The following is a 22,645-nucleotide window of genomic DNA, read 5'->3' as shown; positions in this document are numbered from 1 at the left end:
ATTCGGAATCCAACGTGCATCCCCAACGGTTTCTTCCTTCTTTATCGGAGTACTGTTAACGATTTCTGATATCACATTAAACAAAACAACGTCTACCGTCAATTGTAAATTCTTTCGAAGTACTGATTTTTTAAATTTTTTTTTTTTTTAAAAGTATAGTTGGGGGGCATTCACTGTCAACACAGAGTGGGGATCTGGCTTAAAAGGACAAATTCGATGTTGGAAAGGTTGATAAACTAGCCGTGGTTCCGGCAGTGAAATGAATTTATAGATCGGCGTACTATAATAATTGGTTCTCAGCGTTACAGGCAGCCATAATTTTATGAAATTAAGAACCGCAGGCAGACTTTACCGAGTCCCATATCTACACTCGAGAGGATGAAGTGTTCTCAGGTCTAGATATCAGAGGTAGGTACCGACAACCTAGGGGCTCGATATTGCGTTTTTGGAAGGCAGATGGCAGTTTTCGGCAATGCCAGGGGCGGGCCAGTGATATCATGCAGTTGAAATGGGTCCAAATGCACCCTGATAAGCAGTAATCTACCTTTGGAATGCAATTAGCTAGTTAGAAACCGATCATGCAGGAAGATGTCGGATCCTGTGTCGTACCTGTATCGAATGGAAGCTTGGATTCGAATACACACGGATGCAATGCATTTAATATTTCTGTACTACGAAGGTAGACTCGATCTGGTCGAATACATGCAATTGTCCAGACTGTCGGTTAATTCCGCCAAAACGTGCTTCGAGACTACTTCGCAACCCATGGCCATGGCATGGGATTCTCGCGAATTGCCGTTTGCGGGACCCTGGTTGCTGACAAAGTGACGCCCAGGCCAGGGACGGTTGAGGTTTTCCCGTACCTGCGCTTTGCAGGGACACATCTAGTGTGTTTGGGTTAAGATAAGTAACCTGCATGCTGTAGTCATGATGTCGAAGGACCGTGGTGGTTTAGTTACGCTGAGTAAGGGAGACAATTAGGATATCTGTCTAAAGACCAAACTTCTCCCCTCTAGAAACAATCTACAGACACTTTCGTGGTCCCTTACTTGTTTTTATAACCCTCACAATTTACACCCGATTGACCGATCGGTACGCTATAAGTCCGTCTCTTATCTGCTATGTATGCGAAATGGCGCGGGCAGGAAGGCGTCCTATTAAAAGAAAGCGGCGTCTCTTGGCTTTAGCTTTGGTTTCCTCCCATTCACTATGGCCCTCGTCGTTGCCTAAGAACAAAACTTCGAAGCTGCAAACTTTCTTTCTACCAATTGAACCTCAACCTCCCTATCAAGTCCCTTTTTCTAACTCTCACCCCCGCCCGCTAGGTATCCACGTAGCTAGATATACATATTATTGGTATATCTCGGTTCTGTAAGTTTAAGTTTAACTTCTTCCCTGCTAATTTCTCTGAATTATAGTATCATCGGCGAACAACTAGCTCGCCAATTTTAACGTTGGTAACACCATGCACCCCCCAAATAACTGGGGGTCTCAAAAACTCCGAACATTAATTTGATCCGGCCTAGTTCCTCAAAACAGAATTGGTTTATATACTCCAGTTCCCTTTGTTCCCTATGTCAGACTATTACACCGACTCCCGACATCAATCGTGTTGCACTGTTGTCGTTGAAGTTCCCGCAGCTTAGCTTGGGTCGCTGCGACATTACTTCATCGAAACTAGGGTGCACCTCGAAACCCAGGCAAGCTCGAAACATTTTCTGCCACATCAACCAGCTAACCTCATCCTCCTCCATCCCAGCAGATACTCCTCCACAAACTTCAAGGGCCCTGTGGGGGTAATCTAGTACCGATTCATCTATAGTTACCGGCGGGTTCGCCTTCGTCCCGAATCGCTGTAGCAATGTAGGTCTTGTGCGATCTAATCCTGGTCGGCCCTTGGTGGTACATGGCGATGGGCATGGGGTTCTGCGGCTAACTACATCGGCAGCACCGACCACCCAGCAACCGAGCTTCAGCGAAACGACCGGGGGCTCTTGAGCTTCCCCGCGGTCACCGGAGAACCGTTTCAATCATGTCTACCGGGTTTGTACCTTCTGTGTCCCGTTCCAATGATGCCGGTGACCCGGATATCATTGGCGATTTGATGGACGGAATGGGTTTGCTGACCAACTTCTTTCGTTCTACGATGATGTAGTTCGCTCAAAGATCTCTTACGTGCGGTCACCACCACCGTCACGGCTACACCTTCCCCGTACCCCCTACCAGATGACCTCAGTACGACGATACAAGCCTTCCTTGATCGACATGTTGATGATGACGAGGGTGACCAGCAGCGTCTTAGTGATGAGTTGCTCGCAATCCACTCGACAAAGGTCCAGGGCCACAAGGACCGTCAGCTCACCTTTATCGGAATCCTCGGAGAGCTGAAACCTGCCTTACGAGGTCGAGACAGGATGATGGTTTGGTGGGACTGTTTATTGGAGCCGACAATGAAAAACCTGGAGAGCACTAAGACCGCTGTCACAGATGCTAGACAATTGGTTCTCAAAATGCTGATCTATGACGAGGATGAGGATATCCACGGGGACCTTAAGGAGGTCTCTGACATATTCACTGGCCTGCTTTTCCAAAAGTATATCGAGACGGTCAATCTTCATTCCGAACGAAATGAGAATTCACCGAAAGGGGATCAGAATAAATTGATGGGAATCAACGTTGAGGATATTCTACTCTCCTTCGGGAAACGACGAGCAAAGGCGTTTTTGAAGGCTGCCGATGGTTACATTGTCAACAAAGAAACTCGTCTTCAAATCCTAGGACTACTCTCGAGTTTTGTCAAGATGCAGGGACCACATCTCTATCAGATTCTTGAAACACCGGTTCTCGATCACCTCCTTCTCTGCCTTCAGATGGATACATCTACGACTGTCATATCGCTGGCTTTGTCCACCCTGATCATGTTTATGCCACACATTCCGAACGCCCTTGCTCCGTTTCTTCCTCGACTCTTCGCCATCTACGCCCGTTTGCTGTGCTGGAACCAATACGGCATTCTCCCCGAGAAGAACGATGATGATGATTTCATGGATGATAGCCGATCTACCATCTCCTTTGGTGAAAACGAGTGGCAGAAATTAGAAACATCCTTTCCAACAGCTACTTCAACACCACCTGATGTCAGCGAATTCTTCACATTTTTATACGGGATGTACCCGATGAATTTCATGTCGTTCATTAAAGAACCGTACAAGACATTGGATCGGGAACGTATCAAGGGGTTCGAGGATGTAGAGTTCGACGATCATCTGATCCGTCAGAGAAGCGAACCACATCGCCAAAGGCATCTTTTACATGGGAACTTCTTTACCCTTACTGAGGAGAAGGAGCTTACGGACAAAGCTAGATGGATGAAGTCCGAACCGTCGGATGTCGTCGCACAATGTGTCGGGCTTACTATCCCCAACGCATACACCTACGAGGAACCTTCTAGCCACTCAGAAATTCCTGGAGCGCTTGTTCCAACTGAGGATATTCCAGTCGAAAGCCTGCTCGGTGATGGATCCCAGCGCGATACCTCCGAGGACGAAGGCATCGGCATGGATAATCACCGATTGAGGGTAACAGCCAATGGCAACAGACGTTCCTCTCGAAGTAGCACCCCTGGGGTTAAACCAGTTGATCCGCACGGCCTTGACAGTCCGACTTTACCACCAGCTGGTCCACTTCCTCTAATCCCTAACTTTAGCGAAGACAGATTGCAGGATATGGTGCAATTGCATGGAACCCTCAAGGGTGGCAAGGTTAACGACTCTGCCACTTCTCTTACCGGGGCTCTCGCAGCCCACGATCCCTCATCTCCGCGACTGAGTGCCTATGTACAGTCATTAAACCTCAACGATAAGATACAATCTCCTGCTTTGAAGCCTGCAGCCACAGATGCGCAGAGTAAGATCGCGTACCTTCAGCGAGAAAACATTATACTTAAGAACGATCTAAACTTCGAGAGGTACCTTAAACAACAGCATCTCGCTCACATCGGCGCGCTTCAGCGCAAGCACATTAAAGATGCATCTATCGAGGCGGAAACCAACAATCTTATCCAGACAAATAAGAATCTGAAGCGTAAGATCGATGAAGTACAGAAGGCTTATCAGAAACTCCGAGAGGAAGGTATCAAAACCAAACTCGATTCTCGCAAATGGGAAGCTGAGTTGAACAGTCGCATCCAAAAGCTTAGGGAGGAAAAGAAGATTTGGAAGGAGGAAGAGGAGTCAGTCAAATCTCAACTCACAAATTCTCGTGCTGAAGCTACTCAGCTCAGAAAGCTTGTTGTTGAGACCGAAGCAAAGGAGTTGCAATCGCGTCAGAGAATGCAAGCTGTAGAGCAGAATTTGGTCGAGCTTAATCACTTGAAACTTCAGAACGAACAGTTGAACAAGAAGCTCAAAGAGTTAAAGTTTACGGAAGAGAGCATCGAAGCCTACAAAGAAATTGAAAGAGCAGCTAACACCCAAGTCGAGAAGATTAAATTGAGACTTAAATCTCGCGAAGCCGAGCGTGAAAAAATGAAGAGGTGACTCTAAACTGCTTGAAGTATGACATTTGACATATAACTAACGGGCCTTTTAGGGTTTACGAGGAGCGCATTGGTGACCTGCAGAATAAATTGGCCGCCGCACAGGATGAGAGGATCCAAAACCCGTCAGCCCCGATGCAGGCAATGATAGATTCAGCCCTGCACGCAAACGCATCTCATCTAGCTGCTATGAAAAAGGCATACAACCAATTGCTCGTACGCTACACGGACTTAGAAATCAAATACATCGAACTGCAGGCCGCTACAGAATTGGACAAGCTCCCTTCTACCCGTAACCACCACCATCAGTCCAGCTACCAGGAGGTGACCCCCATTCTTCACCTGGAGACCGACCCCACGGCTAGATATCCTCCCCGCGAGCACCAAGTCGTCGATCGTGACTTTAATGGCCAGAAGCATATCATGGAAGTAAATACTCATAAGGCCCGCACTTTTCAGGATTACCCTTCGCCCCACGCTGGCCCGTCTTATGCTAGCCCTTCACAGCAACACCATGAGGCTTCTATGCACAATCAGTCATACCCTTCTCCAAACCTTGCTCAATTCCCTATCCCTCAGCAACATGACCGTCGCCCGTCTCCCGTTCAACAGCGACACCTCCAGGCACTCCAAACCCACGGCCCTTACTCTCCTGCGATGTCATCACAAGACGACATGAGTCCTAGTGTTTACTCACCACCCCCTGTGTCGAGCCAGGCACGGCCTTCGCTTGCTCCTTCATCTTCTGCCAGCCATGACGATGCGATCTCGCTTAGTAATAGTATTACATCGACTGGCTCGGGCAATGACAGGCGGCCCAAGATCAAACCTCAGTCCGAGGTTCGTGTTCGCGGACGTGGTACGTAACTATCTCCGATTTTTCCTTCTTTCTTTCTTTCATTGATGCTAACCTCGTGTTTGCAGGTGGGGTCCAAAATATTGGTAAAAAGGAAAAAGAAGAGAAAGAAAGGGGGAAACAGGAGAAGAGAGAAAAGAAAGAGAAAAAGAACAAGCTCGTCGCTGGTTTCAGAGGCTTTAGTTCTTAGGCAGGGCAAGGCAGGGTCTGAGCTGGCGTTTTGTCGCACAATCAAACACAGCGATTGCTCCTAATTTCTTTCAGCTCTTTCCTCTACCGTTTGCTCTCGATCTCGTCTTCTTTCACCGACACTGGAAAATACGTGGCCAGTTGCTACAACTGGTCAAGATTTATCTCACCCATTACTTACCCATACAGTCCTCATGATCACTGGCTCTTCCCGGCCATTACCTCAAACCTCCTTTTCTCTTCTTTTTCATCTAACGGTATGATTGATTGCTTTAGCCAGCTCTGTTCCCTTTGCTATTTCTGTTTATCAGCGATGGGTTTTCCGGTTCAAGGGTACACAAGATTCTTTTTATGCTGGGTTTTTGTTTCGAAATTATTTTTTTTCCTTCTTCCTTTCTTCTCTACAGAGATAGTTGCCCCCTAATTCGCGGACATCACAGCTTCGATTTATCAATTTCCCCCATTTTGCTATCATCAAGCTAGCAACATGTGGGATTTTTATAACATCGGTCTCGAGTTTATGATTGTCCTGATTTCGAGAAAGTATGTTTCCATACCATGCCGAAGTATTTTTTTCTTTACAACTTCGCACTTCCAACCTCTATCTTTCATCTCAATCACCCGTTTTAGAGGAGGGTCTTGTCCTACCTCACTTACAGAACGTCACCTCTACTCTCTTAAGCTCTGACAATTTCCCATTTTTTTCTGTTTTATTTCAGCGTTTAGGAGTACGGCATGGCCGATCACTCGTATGTATTCTTAGTGATGGACGGTGGGAGTAAACTACCATACTCTCGTCAGGATGTGCATACTATGGTGGGAGTGGAAAGCAATGGGAATTGAACATTAAAAATTATCTAGAAATCCGTATAATCGTGACTTAAAATACCGATGTGCTATCTATTTTACTTTGTTGCATTAGCTGAGAAGGCGAACCCCTGCAGAGAACCCCTGCACGCAGACACGCCTCTGGACAAAACTTCGATCAAATCCCCTACAGTACCTAACATATCTTCGTGTGCTAGCATCTAAAAATGATATCGATCAAGAAACCAACATCCTCGGAGGCGCTTTCGAAAGCCAATGTCCTGCCTTGTAGGATAAAATATACAGGCCCTGCATCCTCCTCGCGTCAGCTATGGAATCCGACAACCCAACCGGCCAATCCAGGTGACAACGCGAGCGTCGAAACACACAAGTCGTATTTTCGTGGCAGAAAATTAATTGGGACGAAATTGGTTGTTCCTGATGGGTATCAAGGTAAAAATAATTTTTTATACCAGTAGCTCGATAATATAGCATCTTTTTAGGTAAAGAAATTTAAGGTGTGACCAATATATACTGATAAATTCATATATTTGTATAGGATGTGTCCTAGACGCGGGTAGTGCTTCAAATCCACCGCCCACGGGAAACCAGAAGAGGGAGACGTTGTATCAAGATAATAACGCAGAAGAAGATGGTGGTATTGAAGAAAGTGTCGAGTGGACGACTAAGGCTTCTTTTGGAGATATTATGGTTTGGGGGCATGAGGTTGCGGTGGATGGGACACAGGATGGGGTGGTCAAGGGCGTTGAGGAGTGGATGGGGATGGCTAAGATTGTAAGTTTTTTTTTAACCCTTCCCAGTAGATTTCTTTGCTGATGGTGATTTGTGATAGTTGAATGGTTATTAGGTGTGGTCGGAGTTATAACGGTAGATGTCCGTGGTTAAGCATATCATCAATGCGGGGATATAACGAGATTAGTTTATGTATGATAGCATAGAAGACGATAGAAACTATAGGAGATTTAGGATGTTCCTCATATTGCCCGTGATACCCATCCTAGGAGATAAATACTCGTACAAGATATAAACTAGATCAAATTGAACACCAGCACATAAAACTTCCGAAAAAAATATTCAAATGAATCCAAAATCATGACGCCCTGGGCTAAAATGCATGGGAAATTTCGGTATGGTATCGATCCGCCAATGGTATCGAATAAAATGGTGAAATATAGCTTAATATCTGTGACGGGTACTGTAGTCTTTCGGACTGATGACCAACCCACGTCCTTTCTTCGCCCCGCGGTAGATTGTTTCGATCTAATTTAAAAATGATCAAAGTCAGTTGAAACTCCTCTTTAATTCCACCCGAAGTCTCCTTTCTTTAAAAATAAAAAAAAGGGAAAGTATAAGAAAGCAAGAACTTACAATATCAATCAACTCCTGTTTATCTTCTAATACCCAATTCAATTTATTGTTGTTACCCGTCCCAAAATCACACATCATATGTTTATTCCGGAAGAAAAACATGACGGTGACATTGTCGTATAATTCGTACATGGTGTTGAAGTCCGGAACCTGTTCTATATCGCAGACGTAGATTACAGCGTAGTTTTTGACTCGTTCGGCAACCTCTGTTTGGAAATATTACTGAGTTAGCTGGGGAATAGATACAATCGGGAATTCGCCCCTGGCGGGCAATGGAGGCGGTGACGTACTAAATAGTGTTTCGTCCATCTTCATGCAGTCCTGGTCACCATCCTTGCCGAACCGGATAACCACTAGACGCTCCTCTTCGGACATAATGGCTTGGTCAACGTGCCAGCCGGTCTTTAAATGTGGAATAAGAATTGAACCTACATATTGACGAAGAACATTAGCGCTACTAGCCAAAGCGGTTTGAACACGTCGGATATATGAGTAACTTACCCATTTTACTCTTTACTGAAGAAAAATGTTATATAGAGAAAATTTTCTGACCAAAGGGGGTGGAACGAAATATGGACAGTATATGTATATCAATATGTCATAGAGAGTGTATCGCGATCCTTTCGGTATTCGATTCGCTAGAACTTGGAGAGTTCTGAGTCTTTCCATCTTCCACTTTTTTTTTTTGCGGGAGGAGTTTATAGCTCGGATAAGGCTTGGCACGCATGGTGCTAGCAGACCCAGGTCAATCCCTGCTGGGCAATGATCTCCGTGTTGGATTTTGTAATAGGAATTGGCCTTGTGCGACTAGTCTCGTAACCAGTTGTGCGACATGATTTTCCCGATATCCGATTCTAAATCTAGGTCTCGAGCGATCAACTGGATGATAAGATGCCGTAGGGGAAACTGAATTTGCTCCAATACAACTTTCGAATCAACTAAAACGCGGGCCCCCAAACACTCTATATGATGTCCTGTCAAAAATATTCCCAATGCCCAAAAGCTCTAGATTCAAACATCGTCTAGGTATATATTAGGATAGCTGTAGTTTATAGTATTTAGCTCGAATTCTAGAATTTTTTTTAATTTCATCATTATAGCTAGATAAGCTAAAGAGAGCCATAGAAGCAAGGATGATGGTAGGCATAACATTAACATACAAACAACCAGGCATGATTATAGTACTCGAGTACTAAGTCTTGAAATACTTAACCGACAAATATGCAAAGCTATCTACAGACAGACGTCGACGCAGATTCATTAATTCCATACAGCTCACGTAAATAGTTTTTGTCGTTTCTCAAATGTTATCCTAGAGAGACTTTCCAGATAACGCTCATACTCTTCCTTTGAGGTACCCAGTTCCTCTGCTTCCCGCGCGATCACTTCTTCCTTTGAGTATCCAAGTTTCGCATCAGCAAGGCAACTCCACCAGGTGTCTTGGACCTCATGCGCATAGACATCCCTCGTGACAGTGAAACCAATATTTCTACCGTCAGTCCACTCAAGATACTTCTCATCCTTGGCATAAATATCCGCACCCAGCCTTAAAACCTCCTGGAGTCTGCTCTTGTAGGTCCTGAGTAAATAGTTTTTGTAGCTGAGCCAAGAACTTTCGGACTTCACGAACAAATCGCCGGGGGTGGGTTTGATAGCATGTAGGAGAACATGCAAGCATGATTCCTCAGTGTTCCATGTTCTGGCTTTGATATCTGCGCCATGTTTGATTGCGATGTCACAGTTCTTTGAGAACGATGTCGGATTTCCCACTGTAACAGTAGGGAGATCCAGCATGATTGCATTGTTACACCCGGAGTAACAGTTGATATCAAAATCTGTTTCATTCAATCGAGACAGAAACTTGTCAAAAAACTATCTCGAAATGAAGTCAGAATACAGTTTTTATGCATTAGGTATCTAATTATAAGCACCGATAGTGAGTGGTGGGGCTTACATATGCAGATCCGTTGGCTAGACCACGAACTAAAGTTGCAATTGCTCTCTCCGGTCCAAAGGGTGAAGTTTTATTCGAAATGCCAGCCTCAAGCAATCGATAAAACGCAGAGCTTGCGATGTGGATATCTGGTAAGTTCGCACTAGCAGGCAAATCAAAAATGTTTCTGCCGAGAGCATTTAGAGGCGTCCGATCTTTATCATCTAGAAAGTTTGCATCGGAGCCCTGTGACAGCAGGAATTCGCAAACTGCAAGGCAGCCCGGAGCTTCAATTTGTTCTTTCATAGACTCTCCGAAGCCAAATGTATCCACAGCTGACTAGTGTCCAGTGGAGCTTGGTTAGATGGAACAAAAATGTAACTTTAGTAGCGCTTACTATATTTTGAAGTCATTAAACTTACGTGCAGTAGACTCTTCCCGTGTTCATCAATATCGTATATCGAGGCCATGCCAGAGGAAAAGAGCCGTTGTAGGCCTTTGATGTCCCCGGATCCGGCTAGCCATCGGGGTGAAGTTTTATCCGTTGGGTCGTAGAATCGGCGGTTATGGACTCGAATCACCAATGGAACAGAGACTGTGCCTTCGGTCCCAAAAGTGTTCAAGATTGATACGATCCAGGACGGTTTTGATTCACCTTGCACTAAATTTGGGTTGAAAGTCATTGTTGTTCTATTGCTGATAACTTCACTTTCATCCTCTGCAAAACGCTTCTTGCTGGAGGAAGACAATACTAAGGTCCCATTATCGAGATTTTCCGTTTTCCGAACCAGATAGTTCTCGGTGGTGACGTCGTCTGCCTCGAAGGATGATAGAACGTCTTCGGATCGATTCCCAGCATTTTGGATTCGCTTTGTGATCGCTGCATCCGGTGCGCGCTGTAGATACAATGAATTACTTCCAAGGAGCTGCGTCGCAATGATGGATAATTCCTGTTTAAGGTCCTGTCCGCTATCGGTATCGTCTTGCAAAATTTCGAGCAGCTCTTGTACCGCAGCCAAATAGTCTTCCGCATCCTCTCCTTTGATCAATTTCGACTTCGAAGGGTCCTCCGCCAATCGCAGGATCGACCTGACTGCTGAGGATAACTTTCTTTTTCTTTTCTCTAGCTGCAGTTTTTCGTCTCTAGATTTTGGTCCAGAGGTTGGGCTTGTCGCTCCTGAAGAAATGTTTAAGGATTTAAGGCCATCTAGAACAGCTTGCGACTGAGTTGCGATATCCACTGCCGCTATATCCATGCCATTCTTAAGTCCATCTGCCAGGTTTCGAACTCTGTCGGTGAGGTCATCGACCTTTTCACCCAAATTGAGCATATCATAAGCTTGGTTTCCCTGCTCAAGGGCAATAAAATTGCAAGTATCTTCAATCCTCACGAAAGCCTGAGCGTTTTCATTTTGATTCGCAGTAACGGTGTCGTGGATTTCACTGATCCGTTGGAATTGGTCTCCGTGGAGCTTTTCCACTCTGTTCATATGAGATACTTGAAGAGCCATGGATTCCTGGATGAGGAGGATGCTGGTATCGCTGGTTGTGCGTATATTCTGGACATCCTTTTGGATGTCTTGGATGGGTTCGGAAACATTCTGGGTGATTTCGATGCCAATTGCGGTAACACTAGTCCCGATTTCATTGAGCCGTTCTCCGTGTTCCAGTCCAAGTTTGCTATATCAATAATTATTCTATTTTAGTATTTACACCTATATATCCGACTGAATGCTTATGAATTCAAGTATCTATCAACCTGCAAACTAAATCAACAGGCCGTGCATACTTAGAAACTGAGAGAAATTCGAAACCCTTTGCTAGACTTTAGAGAACCCGATGTTATATCTGATACTTCTAAAGTTATGGCTACACTACAAACTCCTGCGGAATTAATGGAAACTGAAAAGTAAGAAACTACATGCATACTTCGACAACTGCACAGACGCTGCAGTCAGCCTGCTGTATTGGACCTTGATCCTATCATCGATCCGCACCCACTCACCATCCCCCTTGAACCCAATCTTCATCTTCGATTTCCATGAATTTGACCGCGCATAGAGAGTTTCCACAGTAATTGAACTTTCCGCAAGCTCTCTATTGAAATCTTCCAGTGTGCTTTCGACCAACTTTGCTGTATCTCCAAGATTGTTGTATTTTGTTTTCGCGATTTCTAGGGAACTTCGGATATCCTTAAGAAGAGCCAATGTCTGATCTAGATCGTTACGGAAAGTTTGTACTTTCTTAGGCGCAGATCTAATATTCTCAACGAATTTATAGATATTTTGTCCGATTTTCAAGGCTGTGTCGACGAGTTGGAGGCTACTGGCGACTGTTCCTAGTACTTCCGCCATCTTTAGATACTAACTACTGGCCAAGATTATAAATGTACTAAGATCTTAAGAACAAAAAGAATGATATTAGAAACGATAGAATTAAGAAGATCCCGATAGTCCAGCTTCTAGGAGAACAAGAATTGAAAGAAATTAGTCGTTTTAGTCGTAAAATGTTGTCGTGCTGCTAGCTGGAACTCGCGCGGGGAAGCCTTGGGATATCAGCTTTAAGTACTGAACCCCCCATTCTGGCTAGCTGTCTCTGTGATCCCCCTGAATTTTATTGCCCAAAAATGAGGCTTGGGTGGGGTTGGAGCTTTTCTATAGAATTTCTTGGAGCCTTGCTCGGAGTGGCCATTTCAGAGGGTCCCCCTGATACACATAATGCCTGTCTCATGGTCGGCGCCTATGAAATCCCATTTTTTGCGTTGCGTTGACGGAAATGCCACGACCCTCGAGACTGGGGTTTTCTTAGTGGGCGCTTAACAGACTATTAAAAGAATTCGAACCTTCGGCTTCGATTTGTTAAGGACTTATGAACGAAGAGCAGCGCTAATGCAAGTATATCATTTCGTTTAGATGTTGCCTTAAATATACACACGAAGAGGAGTCGACATCTACTTTCGCCCTTTCCCCTTCCGACTGGGCCTAGCGTTCTTCTCCCTTCTCTTCTCCTTCAACCGCCTGTCCTTCGCTATTTGTATATTACTCTTAACCTCGCTATTCAATTTCTTTCCGTAGCCCTTGCCATGTAGACCCTTAGCCTTAGCTTCTTCCACTCTCTTCTTGCGCACATGATAGTCATCTCGCGCCTTATCCGCCTGTTTCGGTGCCGCCACCCTTTTATGGAACATCCTTCCACCAATCTTACCACCAGCGACGGGGTATCCGTTCTTGTTTGCCATACCACCACCAACAGTGTTTTCCATTTCACCAACTCTGGGCATCCTGGAGAACTTATTGGCTTTCTTCCAACCCTCGAATCTGCCACTCTTGAATGATGCAGCGATCTTTTGACCGGACTCGCCGCGGATGAGTTTTGAACCACCGCGTGAGCCGTCTTCATCGTTTCGGCGGTTGACGAATTTCTTCGCCTTGGCATCCCAGCGCATGCCGGTAGTTTGTTTGCTAGGCTCGCCGAACGCAGTGCCGTCATCATTGACGAGATCCATTGTGACTGATCGAGCTGCTTCAGCGAACGAGTTTGTAATGCTGTAACCGCGATCTTCAGCGAGTGACGTAGAGGGCGTGTAGCCCATGTAGTGTTCTGGATCCTGGAAAGATTTTGACTTAGATTTCGATTTTTTCGATTTCTGGGTTTTGAAGACGGTCTCGAGCTCTTCTTCGTCAGCCGAAGACATGTTAACTTCCACCGCAGACTTCTCTGGGACATCTTCATCCATGTCCTCCCATTCATTGTTGCCAGTTTCTTTGTCATCCTCGGCCTGTACCCTAGGCTTCGCTGCTGGCACATCGAGCATCTCGGTATCTTCCTGATATTTCGGCTTGATCTTGATCTTTTCCCTTCTTGCCTTCATGATGCTCGCACCCTCGCTCCTATTGATTCCTCGTTGGCCGATCTCGAAAACCGTCTCTTGAGGTCTGTAGTTTGAAAGTCGCTTGAGCATATCCGCCTTTTCCATTTCCAGGTTGTCAACCTCATCTGCAAAGATGGGATTGACACTCATCCAATCTTTCCCACCCACGATCTCCTTTGACCTCTTGACACTCTCCGTACTCGCTGCTACCTTTGTCTTTTGGTACAGCTTCTCACCTCTTCCTGCAACCTGCTTCATAGCTGTCAAATCGTGGCTAGCATCAACCACCCGGGTGACAGCTTCCGTACACCTTTCTAGTGCGTCTCGTTTTAGAGCGCCTATGATCACATCGTTCGCAAAGTCGTACTCCTCCTTCTTTTTGCCTTGGGTGATAGCCGATGCACCATCCGTCACCAATTTCCTACCCAAGAAAAGTTGGAGGTCCAATAGATATGGCATGTCCTCCAACCTCACGAGACTGTACGCCCAACCCCGTCTTCCAGCTCTAGCTGTTCGACCAACACGATGGACGAAGACTTTAGGCTGGGGTGGAAAGTCGAAATTGATCACATTTGACAACATAGGAATATCGATACCTCTGGCGGCAACATCTGTGACGACTAGGATCTGCGACTCGCCGGTTCTGAACTTCTCGACTTGGTTCCTTCGGGCGACTTGATCTAGGGTTCCGTATACGTACGACACAGCGTACCCGAATGCCGATAGTAAACTAGCGAGGTAGTCCACATGATGTTTCGTACTCGCAAATATAATCGTAGAGTGCGGATTAGACAGTTCATTCTTTGGTAGATTTACGAAACGCTTTCGTTTCTTCTTGCCATCTTCTTCTGCCTCAGCTTGCTTTTCGACAGATCTCGACGATGTCACGGGAACCTGGATCAAATCTTGTAGGATCTGGAGTAGAGCACCTTCTTTTTCCTCTGTTTTAACTGTGAAGAAGACACTTTCTAGCTCCGTTGAAACCTTCGAGTCTGCGTCCAATCTCACAAGTGACGGCTCGTGCAAACCAGCCTTTGCGAATTCTACCAAACTTTTCGGCAATGTCGCAGAGAAGAGTGTAGTCTGTCGGCTTGCTGGTAGAGCGTGTAAAATCTCTCCAAGTTGGGCAGCAAAACCCATCTCAAACAATCGGTCGGCCTCGTCAAAAACCACATATTGCATACTACTAAGATCCAGCTCCATCTCCACCTTCAAATGTAGGAAACGACCGGGTGTGGCGATTATGATATCCGGATTTGTAGTCATCATCGAGAATTGGTCTTCAAGACTGTCACCACCGACGAGGAGAATAGCTTTTAGGTCCGTACCACGGGAGAGTTCCTTGACAACTTTGAGGGTTTGTAGGGCGAGTTCACGAGAGGGCGACATAACGAGGGCTCGAGCACCGACCTAGTTAGAAATGCCAACGTTAGGCTAGTCTTATGAATTGAAATCTTGAGGAATAATACCTTCGCAGAATGTGCCTTCAACTTCTCGATCATTGGGATAACGAAAGCGGCGGTCTTTCCGGACCCTGTTCTAGCCATACCCACGACATCCTGCCCTTCCAACAGCAATGGTATAGTTTTTCGCTGAATTGGAGTAGGCACCGAAAACCCTTTCCGTTGAATCGCCTTTAACAGGTGAAGGTTTAAACCCATCGACTGGAAACCCCCGGACTTCTTGATCGACTTTGACTTGATATTCGAGGTTTTTCGATTAGCAGATGCCAACTGCGATTTGATGAACTTGTCATCATCGTCTGCTGAATCGGATTCATTGTCGGATGGTTTATCTAAATCGAGAATAGAAGTAGCATCGAGAGTCTTCTGTGATTTTAAACGCTTCTTTGGTGGCTCAGAAAATCCGAAGTCATCGTCGTCATCGAATGAAACTGTGCCTGTGAGGGCAGAAGTTATGTCGAATTCGTTCTCGCTGGCAGCCGGAGAAGCAGCTCGGGCACGTCGACCTGGTGCCATTGTAGTATAGGGCGGGCGATACCCGTTAGTACTTCGTAGGTAAGACTGTTCGGCCCTCCGAAGTTGCGATAGAACCGTTGATTCAATTCGCGGGGGGTTTATCTTTTTTAAGAGTTTCTGCCGCAGAAATTTTTCATGCTGGTGGATTTAATTTTGGCGACCGCACAAGGATTTCTTGGCATTCGACGCCACTAAGCTCGCGACTCTCCATCAACCTTCAAGCTTCATTCTCCACGACAAACATCAGCGCGGAAAACCAACATCCCTCGAATGGTATATTTATAACACCGACTATTCTTCATCTATTAATTGATAGAGCTTGGAGTTTTCATCTCCACTTCTAATCACCGAGATGGCGGAACGAAATAGCACGTATGTGGCCCAATAGACACTCACTAATCTAGGTCATCGCTAACATATGATACTGACATCTAGTGTTTATGTATGCCCACCACCAACCGATTAATCATAACTACGATATCGATACTAATCCTTATCCCTAATAGTGCCGAAACCTCGAAGAATCCGTTAAAATCCCGGTCCTAACTGCCACACTCGAAACCCTATTCTCGCAGTATGGCACAATCCTTGAGATCGTCGCGAAGAAGAACCTAAGAGCGAGGGGACAGGCATTCGTAGTATTCGATAGCCCGGAGGCAGCAGAGAGAGCGATAAAAGAAGTCCAGGGTTTCAATCTATTCGAGAAACCGATGGTACTACAGTATGCGAAGACAAAGAGCGATGCGACGGTAGAATTAGAGAGCTCAGATGCTGAGTTTGAGGCTCATAAGCGGAGGAGACTGGCAGAGAAGGGTATGCACTTCTTGTATAAAGTTATAGTGTCTATGCTTCGGTGATATGGTGATCTGACGATTGGTTATAGAACGGAAACAAGCACTCCGTGCCGCTGAAGCCCAGAAACATCTAAAACGACCTGCAGCATCCGGTCCCGCACAAGGCATTGGTGCCGATTCGCGTCCAGCAAAGAAAACTCAAACATCGGCACCGTCTGCACCCGGCGGTCTCAAGTCAACAGCTGCCCCAGCTGCCCCACAAATTCCCGACGAGTACTTACCGCCAAACAAGATTCTATTCTTACAAAACTTGCCCGACAATGCTACTTCGGATATACTAAATGGAATCTTTGGCAGTTTCGAAGGATTCAAAGAAGTCAGATTGGTTCCTGGTAGAAAGGGTATTGCTTTCGTGGAATACGAGAATGAAGCTGGTGCTATCAGTGCGAAAGAGAACACACAGGGAATGTCGTTAGGGCCGGACGGCAGTGGTATCGTCAAAGTTACTTACCAGAGGCAGTAGACAATTGTACCGTTGGAGTGTCACCTTTTTACTTGGGCCATTCAAAGCCAGGGGTTCGCGGCCAGGACATGATGCATCGGGATCCCCAATACACTGTCGAAAGTGTATCAATTCGTAGAATGTATTACTAATATACGGTTAATCCGAGATTTCGAAACTTATCCTCGTACCTAGCTTCATCCGCAATAGCCTAGACACAATGTTTTAAACTAGTCCAGTTCCTGTAACATTATTTCAGAAGGAATCACGTTGTAAAGGGTAGGGCTTCAGGTATTCAAGGTCTATCCATTACATTATATCCAATGGCCCCGGAAAAATTCTCTTTTGATTACCATTCTCCAAATTAGGCCTATCAGTCCAAACATGAACTCCTCGATTCTCAACCTTCCTATAGAAATTCTCGCCGAGATCTGTAGCTACTTTCCAGTAAGTTACACACTTCTAGGTATTGGAGACTTCCTATACAAGAGCACTGTTCCCCACGAATCAATTAGGCAAACGCACCAGCTGTCGCGTGAACAAGTTGTTCCACCAGCTCGCAACTTCTATGCTGTATCGAGATGTCTGTCTAAACTACGAATGGATATTCTATAGCACTTCCACCATTCTGCAATATTCTCTGGACCCTCGGCTTAAAGAAGAGCATGGCGGTATCAAATTTATTCGAAACTTAACAATTTCGGAGGGCCGTACTGTCCGCCTCAATGACATCGAAGACTACGAAGAGGAGTAGGAAGACATCCGCGAAGATATTGCGAGTTTGATGTTGAAGATTAAGCCTAACCGACTCTCTTCTCTCTACATTGAGTAAATACGAGGCCAAAAAAGATTCAGGAAGAGTTATAACGTTTTCTAAAACGCTAATTTGTCATAGTACAGGTGATTTCGAGAAAATTTATCAAGAAAACCTAGGGGATCAGAATAACCTGAAAATCCTACAACGGAGATGTATTTCTTTCGATGAAGGGTGGATTCCCCCACCTCTTTCTGACAGTTGGACCAAAAAGACTGAGCTCCATCTTTCCTGTCTTATCGATTCTACTGCCAGTCTTTTTTACTTGACCTTGCAATAACTGTGGGCTTGGCTGTTGTGGCGGAAATCGATATCAAACCGAGGGAACCGAGTTCATTGCTTCGACCGATTAGGATCAAGGCAATCCGCTCTTCCGCAGATCTTGAAGGCGACTTCGAGGCGGTGTTCTCTGAAACAGTACGGGATGTTAATAGCTTAATATCTTTCTTCTTACAGAGTGTCAAGGGAAGAGGGTTCTATCAAGAGGAACTAGATACAACAGTCCCCAATCCTACCGCAATCGAGCCACATCTCGAGGCAAATTTACCGATTTCAACGCTGAGCCGACTCCAAAAATTGACGTTATGGGGCCGGGAGAGCTGAGTCCATTCGGTCAGCGATGGGTACTGCCTTCCCTTTCGCCACGAATCTCACCGATCTGCGGCTTTACAAACAAGGGGTCAGAATTTCCTGAATACGCAAATAGAGAATCTCCCCTGTAGACTCAAAGTACTCTATGTTGTGCATGGGAACTCTACAGAAACATACATCGCACCCAAGGCATGAGTGTCTCACGCACAAACTCTCGAAACCCTGTATTTGGAGAACTCAGAATGGGATAGTCGTCTTCCACAAATAACTCTCTAGAGGATATTATTCCTGACTAAAACTACCTAGACTAGGGGTTTCTGATATCGAAAGCATTTCCCAAGTTACGAGAGATGGCGGTTTATCTCGACTGGGAAACAACGACGGAAGGTTTAGTATTACATGCAATATCAACATATCAATGGTCCGCGCGGTGACCATCCCAAGGACAAAACTTTCAACCTTTACGCATCCTGAATGATAGGTACCTTCATTGTGCCTGCCATGGTGGTTTAAAGACCATGGCCGAGCGGGCATTCAGCAAGTTGTATACGCATGATCCTTCGCCAAAGCTTAACGCAATTGCATTTGGTACACCGAACCGAACCAATGCCAGAGATGAGCCAGACTACGAAGAAATATCTATTTCCTTTGGCCGAAAGGAAAAGGATATGTTAGGCCGGGAGACCGCAATGTGTACACCCGTAAATGCGAGACAGGCGAGACACATGCTCCCAGAAATCACTATTATAGGAGAGAACGAACGGTGTTTGAGATCAGTTGATAAATGGGCCAAAATCCGATGAGTGAAATCGAGATAGTGTGCTTTTTCATTCCCTTGGAAAGTTCTATTGGGGTGAGTGTATATATGGCTTCTAGGTTTTCATAGCTGACTAGTTGAAACTTACTCTCTTCTCTCGGTCTCAGATCGCTCCGGTATCTCGATTGGCTTGCAACAGCCGGAGCGACCAGACACCGAAGTTAGTCCAACGTCATATGCAAGCTATCAAATTATACGCTATACGATAAACAGAACCAATTTATTAGAAATCAATAGTTAAAGCTCTGGACTTCTTAGGAAATTATGCATCTGTTAACGTATATAAAACGCAGCGCGTATTCCATTGTCACATATGTTCCTCTTAACTTCCCAGCTCAGAGCTTCTCAATATCGACTACAATAGATTAATAGAAAATCTCACAGATATCCAAAAATCCCTAAAAAAACAAATCCACTTTCCTACTGAACTTCCAAAAATGACTATCACGGTTGGCATCGCCGGTATCACCGGAAAGCTTGCCCGAGTCCTCATTTCCTCTCTTTTAAAATATCCCGAAGTCGCAATCCGTGGCTACTGTCGTGATCCCTCAAAACTTTCCTCAGCTCTATCTTCAAATCCCAAAATCTCACTGATCAAAGGTGACGGATTCGATACCGCCGCAATCAACACCTTTGTCTCTGGCTGCGATGTAGTAGTCTGCTGCTACCTCGGTGACGGCAAACTAATGGTCGATGGCCAAAAGCTCCTTATTGACCGTTGTGCAGATAACGGAGTACCCCGTTACGTTGCCTCAGATTGGTCGATTGACTATACAAAACTTGAGTTTGGACAATTGTTTCCAAAGGATCCGATGAAGCATGTAAAGGCATATCTTGACGCTCAGGATAAAGTTAAGGGAGTACATATCCTCGTGGGTGGATTCATAGAGACATTCTTTAACCCTTTGTTTGGTACTTGGGATCCGGCTACCACGACTTTTCGATTTTGGGGGACTGGTGAGGAGGTATGGGAAGGTACTACTTATGTCAATGCTGCCGAATTTACTGCGGCTGTTTGTGTCGATAAGGATGCTTATGGAATCCTGAAACGTAAGTATTTCGCCCAGATCGAGAACTCATGGGGAGATATTGACGAAAACCGAAATCTCCAAAATAGTCGTCGGCGGCTCTACTACAATTCGCGGACTTGCAGAATCGTTCGAAAAAGTATACGGTGTCAAGCCGAAACTCGAAATTTTGGGCTTGCAAAAAGAGCTATACGAAAAAATGCACGACCTGCGCAAGACCCAACCGGAGAACTTTTATTCATATCTCTTCTTGTAGGCACCCTCACCCTTTCAAGATATTTTATACTGTAGTTGGCGATGATTTTAACATATAAAATTAGATTTTTCCAGTATTACATAATCAACGGACAGACGGTCATCGGACCAGAATACGACAATGAGAAGTATCCCCAGGTTACGCCGGTCACTTGGGAGGACTTCTTGCGGAGCGTTCCGCAAGAGCAATTGGCAAGTTCGAATTTTAGTGTAGGACAAGGTGTGTAAGCAGGGGATTTAATAGACAGCTGTCGAGTTAGTCTTAAGATTGTAAACGTACGGAACAACCAGTCAGATATCTCATGTACAAAGTATCAAAGGGAATCACGGAGTTTGGTTTAGTCAAATGTACATGTCGTTCGAGACTATTTTATTGTTTGTTACCGCAAGGACCGTGCATTTAGATAGAAGGAAATCCAATTTCGGATTGCGATGGCGGTATCATATCCCTACCTAACCTCGAGACTAACTCCTGCCAATAGTTACATAGGTAGCCATGAAGTTTTGTGTCATCAGTCGAGTCAAGAATATTAAAATTGTAGCTTTCACCCAACAACTAGATTAGACAAGAACTATTTCTAGTTACAGACAACATGGAAGGGAACACGATGATAGAAGCAACAAGCACACATTATTATCATTATTACTATCGCAACTAGACCATATCAAAATATCAAAAAACATAAATGAAAACCAAATTCAGTGACTAATTCTTTTTAAACAAACTCTCCGTCTCTAACCAGGTAGCAAAGTTCTTGATATCGGGATTGATCTTCCTCAAAGCAGGGATATCAGCCCCATATCCAACATCATTGAACCACTTAAACATATACCCGAACTCCTTGACCATATAATTTAGGGCCGACCCAATAAACTTGAAAGTGGTAGGCAACTTCTCCCCAGTCTTCTGCTCAAATATCCTCTCAAATTCGTCGTAAGTCAATTCATCGCCCGCCAACGAGACCTTCCGACCCTTGTATTCTTCCGGTTTCAAGAATGCCTCTGCTGCAAAGAATCCAATATCAGTCGTAGCGATCAACTGCAACTTCTTCTCCTTCCTCAACGCCAAATCCCAGCTAGTAGCGAAAACCCTTCCGATGAAACCAGGAACTAGATTTTCAAAGAATGCAACTGGTCGAAGAACGGTCCAGTCCATGCCATGTTCTGTGCCTTTCTCAAAGAGATATCGTTCGACGTTGTGCTTTGCGATGAAATGGGGGACATTGGTTGGGCTGTTATCGGAGGCGGCGCCACCGCGGTCGACGGATGAGTAGATGAAGTGCTTGACGTTGTTGTTTATTGCTGCTGTGATGAGATCTTTGCCTTGTTTCTCTTCGGACTTGTTCCCTATGCCGGCCTATAAATTTAAATAAATGTTAGTAACCGATTGAATTTTGTGAATTAATTGTACTGTTGTAGTGAGATAAATTCCTTACCTGAACACTGAACACACCCCAAACCGGCAATTTTGTGGCCTCCTTCGCTTTTTGAAATAAACTTTCCGCCCGGTCGAGGTCTCCAACGACGAGTTTAATCTTAGGAGATAACTCAGCAAGTTTTTGTGCAGAAGGCGATTTTGCATCTCGTGTGAGAGCTAGAATGTCGAAATTTGCGTTGGCTTTGAGAAGACTTCTTATGACGGCTCCTCCTTGTTTGCCAGTCGCACCGGTGATTAAGATAGCTTTGGACATTGTGAATTGAATTGATTGGTCTGTGGTTGTTGAAGGTGTGGTTTTGAAGATTGTGGAGAAGAAGGTTGGGTTTGGATGAGAAAGTTTTAGAGTGGACTCTTTGTTAATTAATACTGTTTGGGAAGAAGGCTTGAATTAGAATATTCTAATAGGATTGGAGACTTTTAAGTATATACTGATGTAGGCTAGATGGAATGATTTGATACTGGAGAATGAAGTTTTATAATGTATACACGGGTCAATCCAGCGCTATTTAATCTTCTTGAATTCCAATTGACAGAATATTCCAACATGCGATTTACGTATACTCCAAAGCTGATGACATTTCGACATCTCAAGATCAATTCGATTCAAAATCACAGATTGGTCATCGATCATTTGTAATCTGACCGAAATATGAGCTTTGCCATTAAGATCAATCAATTCACAAACTGTCACAACCTTTTCCCCCGAAATCTTTTTTTAAAAGGTGAAGACTCAAAGCAGAGAACTTCGGCTTGAAATTGCTGATGTGTTCGGCGTCGGCATGTTGTTGCACCATGAAAGACCCATGTCTCGGTGCTAGAGAACACCGGTGTTACAGGGATGATCC

At 45.0% G+C, this 22,645-nt stretch overlaps 8 protein-coding genes across 8 annotated transcripts; 4 read left to right on the top strand and 4 right to left on the bottom strand.

The window, feature by feature from the left end:
- Positions 1 to 930: 930 nt before the first annotated feature.
- Positions 931 to 5,583, top strand: DFL_005916 (uncharacterized protein; the record flags this gene model as incomplete). The annotated part of the gene is made up of 8 exons (XM_067635246.1): positions 931 to 964; positions 1,017 to 1,092; positions 1,326 to 1,333; positions 1,823 to 1,863; positions 1,949 to 2,043; positions 2,156 to 4,534; positions 4,591 to 5,396; positions 5,462 to 5,583. 8 exons carry the CDS (start codon positions 931 to 933, stop codon positions 5,581 to 5,583), a joined length of 3,561 nt encoding a protein of 1,186 aa, XP_067489695.1.
- Positions 5,584 to 6,616: 1,033 nt separating this feature from the next.
- DFL_005915 (uncharacterized protein) lies at positions 6,617 to 7,257 on the top strand (the record flags this gene model as incomplete). Its single annotated transcript, XM_067635245.1, has 3 exons — positions 6,617 to 6,842; positions 6,949 to 7,184; positions 7,243 to 7,257. The coding sequence occupies 3 exons, from the start codon at positions 6,617 to 6,619 to the stop codon at positions 7,255 to 7,257; spliced, it is 477 nt and encodes a 158-aa protein (XP_067489694.1).
- A 329-nt stretch (positions 7,258 to 7,586) lies between these two features.
- DFL_005914 (uncharacterized protein) lies at positions 7,587 to 8,283 on the bottom strand (the record flags this gene model as incomplete). The annotated part of the gene is made up of 4 exons (XM_067635244.1): positions 7,587 to 7,670; positions 7,779 to 7,984; positions 8,069 to 8,206; positions 8,280 to 8,283. The coding sequence occupies 4 exons, from the start codon at positions 8,281 to 8,283 to the stop codon at positions 7,587 to 7,589; spliced, it is 432 nt and encodes a 143-aa protein (XP_067489693.1).
- A 770-nt stretch (positions 8,284 to 9,053) lies between these two features.
- Positions 9,054 to 12,065, bottom strand: DFL_005913 (uncharacterized protein; the record flags this gene model as incomplete). The annotated part of the gene is made up of 4 exons (XM_067635243.1): positions 9,054 to 9,650; positions 9,733 to 10,050; positions 10,134 to 11,391; positions 11,641 to 12,065. 4 exons carry the CDS (start codon positions 12,063 to 12,065, stop codon positions 9,054 to 9,056), a joined length of 2,598 nt encoding a protein of 865 aa, XP_067489692.1.
- A 596-nt stretch (positions 12,066 to 12,661) lies between these two features.
- DFL_005912 (uncharacterized protein) lies at positions 12,662 to 15,561 on the bottom strand (the record flags this gene model as incomplete). Its single annotated transcript, XM_067635242.1, has 2 exons — positions 12,662 to 14,992; positions 15,052 to 15,561. The coding sequence occupies 2 exons, from the start codon at positions 15,559 to 15,561 to the stop codon at positions 12,662 to 12,664; spliced, it is 2,841 nt and encodes a 946-aa protein (XP_067489691.1).
- A 352-nt stretch (positions 15,562 to 15,913) lies between these two features.
- Positions 15,914 to 16,878, top strand: DFL_005911 (uncharacterized protein; the record flags this gene model as incomplete). Its single annotated transcript, XM_067635241.1, has 4 exons — positions 15,914 to 15,933; positions 15,997 to 16,003; positions 16,068 to 16,374; positions 16,445 to 16,878. 4 exons carry the CDS (start codon positions 15,914 to 15,916, stop codon positions 16,876 to 16,878), a joined length of 768 nt encoding a protein of 255 aa, XP_067489690.1.
- Positions 16,879 to 19,516: 2,638 nt separating this feature from the next.
- Positions 19,517 to 20,590, top strand: DFL_005910 (uncharacterized protein; the record flags this gene model as incomplete). The annotated part of the gene is made up of 3 exons (XM_067635240.1): positions 19,517 to 20,129; positions 20,197 to 20,359; positions 20,428 to 20,590. The coding sequence occupies 3 exons, from the start codon at positions 19,517 to 19,519 to the stop codon at positions 20,588 to 20,590; spliced, it is 939 nt and encodes a 312-aa protein (XP_067489689.1).
- Positions 20,591 to 21,068: 478 nt separating this feature from the next.
- Positions 21,069 to 22,053, bottom strand: DFL_005909 (uncharacterized protein; the record flags this gene model as incomplete). Its single annotated transcript, XM_067635238.1, has 2 exons — positions 21,069 to 21,719; positions 21,799 to 22,053. 2 exons carry the CDS (start codon positions 22,051 to 22,053, stop codon positions 21,069 to 21,071), a joined length of 906 nt encoding a protein of 301 aa, XP_067489688.1.
- Positions 22,054 to 22,645: the final 592 nt, after the last annotated feature.

Source organism: Arthrobotrys flagrans (genome assembly GCF_004000055.1).
Source record: "Arthrobotrys flagrans strain CBS H-5679 chromosome Unknown unitig_9, whole genome shotgun sequence".
Lineage (NCBI taxonomy): Eukaryota > Fungi > Ascomycota > Orbiliomycetes > Orbiliales > Orbiliaceae > Arthrobotrys > Arthrobotrys flagrans.
The sequence above is the reverse complement of the archived record's forward strand: the minus strand, read 5'-3'. Positions and strand labels throughout refer to the sequence as shown.